Consider the following 6,138-nt stretch of genomic DNA (forward strand, 5'->3'; position numbering starts at 1 on the left):
ACATGGTCTTCTCGTTCATCAAATGAACGTTAAGACAAGTTTCCTCAATGGAGAGTTGAAGGAGGAAATTTACATGGGTCAGCCAGATGATTTTGTAGTACCTAGTCAGGAAAGAAAGGTGTGCAAGTTATTAAAGTCTTTATATGGCCTTAAACAAGCTCCTAAGGAGTGGCATGAGAAGTTCGAAAGAACATTAACTGCTGCCGGCTTTGTAGTAAATGATGATGACAAGTGTGTGTACTATCGCTATGGTGGGGGTGAAGGAGTTATTCTTTGTATGTATGTCGACGACATACTGATCTTTGGAACCAAACTTGATTTAATCAAGGAGGTTAAGGATTTCTTATCTCGTTGTTTTGAGATGAAGGATCTAGGAGTAGCTGATGTTATCTTAAACATCAAGCTGTTGAGAGATGAGAATGGTGGGATCACACTGCTTCAGTCTCACTATGTGGAAAAGGTCTTGAGTCATTTTGGGTATAGCAACTGCACGCCTTCTCCAACTTCATATGATGCTAGTGTGTTGCTTCGAAAGAACCGACGGATTGCTAGAGATCAACTGAGGTATTCTTAGATTATTGGCTCGCTTATGTATTTGGCGAGTGCCACGAGGCCTGACATCTCTTTTGCTATGAGCAAGCTGAGTCGGATTGTGTCAAAACCGGGAGATGATCATTGGCATGCGCTTGAGAGAGTTATGCGCTATTTGAAAGGCACCACGAGCTATGTGATTCACTACACCGGGTATCCAAGGGTACTGGAGGGTTATAGTGACTCAAACTGGATATCTGATACTGATGAGATTAAGGCCACAAGTGGTTATGTTTTTACAGTTGGTGGTGGCGCTGTTTCCTGAAAGTCTTGCAAGCAGACCATCTTAACGAGGTCAACTATGAAAACAGAACTCACAGCATTAGACACTGTCACTTTTGAAGCAGAGTGGCTTCGTGAACTCTTGATGGGCTTACCTATGGTTGAAAAACCAATACCCCCTATCCCGATGAACTGTGATAATCAAATTGTGATCGTCACGATAAACAGTTCAAAGGACAATATAAAGTCCTCAAGACATGTGAAGAGGAGACTAAAATCTGTCAGAAAATTGAGGAACTTCGGAGTTATTACGTTGGTTTATATCCAAACATCGAAAAACTTGGCAGATCCCTTCACAAAGGGTCTATCACATAACGTGATAGATAATGCATCGATGGAGATGGGCTTGAGACCCACCGCATGAGTTGTCCATAGTGGTAACCCACTCTATGTGATCGGAGAGTGAAGTAGAAGTGGGAGACAAGCTGTTGGTCAGCTGAGAAGAGAGTATCCCTATATTAACTATCCCACTCCGTGAAGATGCAATACTCTCCTGATCTGCATGGCAGGTTGATACTTATCTTAATGTGTTACAAGTGGCTTATTCGGGTAAGCAGAGATGTTGTCCTGCAGAACATCTTCTGAGGAACACATCTATATGAATCTGACTGTTAACATCGCAGTCTGTGAGAATTGGGTGTTCTCTAATAAATTCATGAAAAGCCCCTGGAGTACGACGTATACGCTCCACCCGCGGGGAAGCCTTGCGGCAGCCCAGTATCGGTCAAGAATTTGTGTGAGACTAGTCTCGCAGAAAACTTGTAGTTCAAGGTATAGTCCACTATTTAAGTTGTGATCTAGTGTAGCATAAATCTCTAAGTGGAAGTTCAACTTCACAGTCTCCACTAAGCACCGGTATATAAACAATGTTTTGGAACTAAATGATGAGATGTGCCAATGAAACTTTGTGGGGAATTGTTGGGATTTTGCTAGTAGGCCTTTGGCCCAAAGCCCAATTAAAATTCTAAAATTCTCTTGGCCCATTCATGCACACATGTGAGTGGAGTGAATGAGGCTAAAGTTTAGTCCCACCCTGGAAGTTGAGAGAGAGTTGCACCTCTTTATAAGTTGAGCTCTTCTACCACTTGTATGAGCATGAGAAGAGGAGACCTACACGCGCGCTCCTCCTCCTCGCTCACCTCGCCACGCCGCGCCGCGGATTGCGGCATTGAGCCGAGCCGAGGACAGAGCTATGCACATTGTCTCGGACGTGGGGTTTACTCCCACGACCTGCCCGGCCCGCACTATATAGTCAAGCGGACGTCTACCCTAGCCGCCGTCGCTTCGTATGGTTTCTCACCACCGTTTCAGATCATTGCGCCGCCAAACAAGTCTTCTCCATTCCTCCTTTCGGCATGTACCGGGAGAAGGGACAGCAGGCCTCCGGAACCCTGCCTCTGGTGATCTTGTACGGGAGAGGGGCGATCAGGTTTTTGAGGAGCACACTCGCGCGATTGCTGGCAGCGACGACTTCACGAACGACGACTTCTTCCCCGACCTCGGCAACCTCATCCTCGACGACATGGGCGACAACGTCAACACCGGCGGTGCTGCTCCCGCTGCACCGTATGTGATTCTATCATTCCTGTTCGAGATCGTGATAGAATTCATGTTTCTAGTATGTGCCCTAGATGTGATCTGTTCATCTGCTATGCTAGTTCGTATGATTAGTTTAATCTCTGCTACTATAGTCATGATTTATTTTCTAATTATCCGGATTAAATCTCATAGTAACTTACTTATATTTCCAACATGAAGAACAAGATTGGGACAAATTTATTCGGACGAAGAAAGTATTTGCAGCTGCAACTAGCATCGCCGACTTGCATGACCGTGACATTATTATACAAGCCTCCAAAAGCAAGTCCTCACGGGGTTTTGGCACAACTTGTGCGTTCGGTGAGACACGACCTGGTCTAAATCAGCGACTCCTGGCTAGTTTTTCAATTGAAAACAAAGAACGCGCACCAGTTCACTGATAAAGACATGCCCTCACATGACCCGATAGTGAGTGAGTGAATGAAATTCAGACACTACGAGAAAGCCAGATTTTATCCACGTGAAACAGAAAACAGCGGCTTGCATAACTTTACACAAGCCTCCAGAATCTAAAAAATAAAATAAAGCACACAAGCTTCCAGAATCTAAAGCAAATTTCCTCACGGGGTTTTGGCACAACATTCGGTTCCAGAAACTTCACAGATAAGATAATCATCGCCTTAGCGAAGCAGTGCACGTGAGCGTGCAGTGAAACCACCCCCCTTCCTTCCAAATCAAGCAATGGGTGACAGCCAGGGATCACAACAATCTCAGAGTACTCACAATTTTATTTGCCAAATACACTAGTAGTAGTAGTAGTAGTCAGGATGATGAACTGCAGGCGGGACGGCCAAACCGCACGACTCATTTATTGGCAGCACTAGCAGTACTACAAACTACACAAAGGACGGGCGGACGAGATTAACCGGAGCGGACGCGGATCGGCATGCGCCGGAGGGGGTCGGATCAGTTGGCCGCCGGCTTGAAGGAGGTGAGCTGGCGGGTGTTGGTCCAGGACTGCTCGTAGACCTCGGCGACGTAGGGCGCGCTGTTGCCGGAGCCGTCGGCCGCGTCGACGAAGAGGCGGTAGTTCATGCCGGAGACGACCTGCTGCTCGCCGCGCGTGACCCGGCGGAACCGCAGCCCGTCGCTGGCCAGCCTCGCGTGCTGCTCCACCGCCCACCCGCCCAGCTCCTGGATGTGCGCGTCCCTCACGTCCGGGATGGGGCCCCACCCGCCGACCCGCGCGCCGCGGCCGCCCAGCGCCACCGCCGGGGCGGCGGCCGCGAGGCCCGCGACGAGGAGGGCGAGGAGGAGGAGGACGGGTCCCCGCGCCATGGAGATGACTGGAGACTGGTCTTGGGGGTTGGGAATTGGGAGCGGTGGTGGATCTGCTGGAAGCGTCGAAGGAAGTGATTGCGTGAAGGCGGTTTGGTTTGGGCGCACTTGGGTCGTGATGGCGAATTTATTGAACGGTCTTGGTGCCAAGGGCCCATGGGAAGTGGCGACAGGAGAGCGAATGACTTTTTGGACGCAAACAATGCACGTGAACGTGAACGCTGCATCTCATTCGGCCTCCCTATATGACTTTTTGAAGCTTCATAGGGCCCCTCGGCACATTCCAGAGTGCGCCAACGGTTTTTTCGGCGGTTTTCAGTTTCTTTATTCTAATTTTTTTACTGTCGGCAAGGAGGGCCAATATTGGACGCCTGCGTCGCGTGCGTCCAAGAGTAGAGCTTTCCCCCAAGGGCACGCAAACGGGCCGGCCTCATTTGCAAACGGCGAATGTAAATCTTCATGAAGAAAATGAGGCGTGCGGAGTAGAACTCCGGACCTCAGGATACAGAGCACGGTTGATAGCGAGTCGAGTCGAGTCGAGCTAGCAAGTCTGCCGTGGTAAAACGCAGCGCTAAATTTTAAGTAGTAGTTATAGAGGCAGATTGTTCTAAAAATTTTTACAGTGGCAGATCCGTTGTTTTTCTCAAAAATTTCAACATTTCTTGGAGAAACTATGACAAAAATTTCTTAAAGAATTTGAATAATGTTTGAAAATGTGAACAGATTTCAAATTCTAATAAAACATTTAAAGCGAGAACAAATTTGGAGAAAATGTGATTTTTTTAAAACATGAACATTTTTTATACACTGAATTTTTTGTAATATACACCGAACAACTTTCACATACATAATGAACATTTTTTAAGATAAGTTGAACATTTATTGACATATGGTGAACATTTTTTAATATACAATGAACATTTTTTTTAATACACAATGAACTTTCTGTATAATACGCAAAAAGGAGAAGAAAAAAGAAAAGGTAAACGGAAAAAACCGAAGGAAAGAACTATAAGAAAAATCACAGAAAATAAAAAAATAAAAACATATTGTGGATAAAGAACAAAACATGAAGAAAACAAACAAAGAAAAGAGAAAGAAAAAACAAAAATAAATAAATAAATAAAAGAAAATCCGGTTTGGAAGAAGGTTCCTAGATCCCTCAGCAAATAAAACAACATCGAAGTCATGGGCTGGCCCATGTGGACGCGACAGATGATGGCTCACTTCAGCAAAAAAGCATCTGTTTGCCTCTAATGTGCACCCAATACCAATAGGTATTGTCGTTGGCAAAAGGACCCAACGTCTTCTCTACTATCTCTATCTCTACTAACTTAAAAATCTCTGTCTCTATACTTCTCCATATCTCTATATCAATACATACTAATATATTCCCTCCGTTTCTAAATATATGTTTTTATAAAGATTTCACTATGTAGAATACATATGAAGCAAAATAAATGAATCTATACTCTAAAATGCATCTACATACATCTGTATATGATCCATAATGCAATCTTTATAGAGACTTATATTTAGGAACGAAGGGAGTACGAAGGAAGATTCATACGTAAATCCATCGGCCTGGCCTCACGCGATCGAGCAGCCACCCGTTTACACATTGGCCTCGCTCATTTTCAGGTGCGGTTATGTCCCATCTGTTCCGAGGAAGAAGCCTACCTCGCCTACATAGCACCGCTGGTGGACCGACCAAGTAGGACGTGCATGTCATGTTGACGACAATCAAATTTAATTTTTTCCTTTTTAATTTCTTTATATTTTAAATGCATATACCACATAAAATTAAATTTATGTAATAACTTTAAAACCACAAATTTGAAAAAAAAATGTTAACATGATATAAAAAATTAGGTAGTGCAGTTTTTTTAAAATTAGAACTTTCAAAAAGGTGCGTAGGCTCATCTGCACCCGGTGAACAATAAAATAAGAAAGAGCAGAAAAATAAAAAAGATAATCCTTTTTTTCCCTCCAAGATGCTCAAGGGCATGATGTTCGTGGGTGTTTCGACATTCGAGGTGCCCATAGCAAAAAAAAATACAAATTCACGCCCCAAAATTTTGCAGAGACATCCCGCACAGAAGCAGAAGAGGTTCATGGGTGACGTCTACCCACTAGAAAATCATTTTCCATGGAAGTTTCGATGGGAGCCCAAGAATTCGTGAGATACTACTAGTAGTCCTCGCTGTAAAATGGCTGGACGTGGATGAACTAGGTACGAGACACTGTCAGAACTGCCCAAGAAGTCCATGGATTCCGTGGAAAGATGAAAGGGAGATCATTTTCTTGCTCCGCCCGCACGACACGGTGCGGAAGATAATACTCAAGGAAGCAGTACTACTCACTGCAAGGCTCCGGTTGCTACTTGAC

The 6,138-nt window shown here is 44.9% G+C and overlaps 1 protein-coding gene across 1 annotated transcript; it reads right to left on the minus strand.

Moving 5' to 3' along the window:
• Positions 1 to 3,171: 3,171 nt before the first annotated feature.
• Positions 3,172 to 3,863, minus strand: LOC123187619 (cysteine proteinase inhibitor 8). The gene has a single exon (XM_044599533.1). The coding sequence runs from the start codon at positions 3,748 to 3,750 to the stop codon at positions 3,379 to 3,381; it is 372 nt and encodes a 123-aa protein (XP_044455468.1). The 5' UTR covers positions 3,751 to 3,863; the 3' UTR covers positions 3,172 to 3,378.
• Positions 3,864 to 6,138: the final 2,275 nt, after the last annotated feature.

Source organism: Triticum aestivum, chromosome 2A, assembly GCF_018294505.1.
Source record: "Triticum aestivum cultivar Chinese Spring chromosome 2A, IWGSC CS RefSeq v2.1, whole genome shotgun sequence".
In the NCBI taxonomy this organism is placed as follows: domain Eukaryota; kingdom Viridiplantae; phylum Streptophyta; class Magnoliopsida; order Poales; family Poaceae; genus Triticum; species Triticum aestivum.

What these genes read in the sequence shown, in the direction of transcription:
- LOC123187619 (XM_044599533.1), bottom strand. Translation starts at nt 3,750, where the DNA reads ATGGCGCGGGGACCCGTCCTCCTCCTCCTCGCCCTCCTCGTCGCGGGC.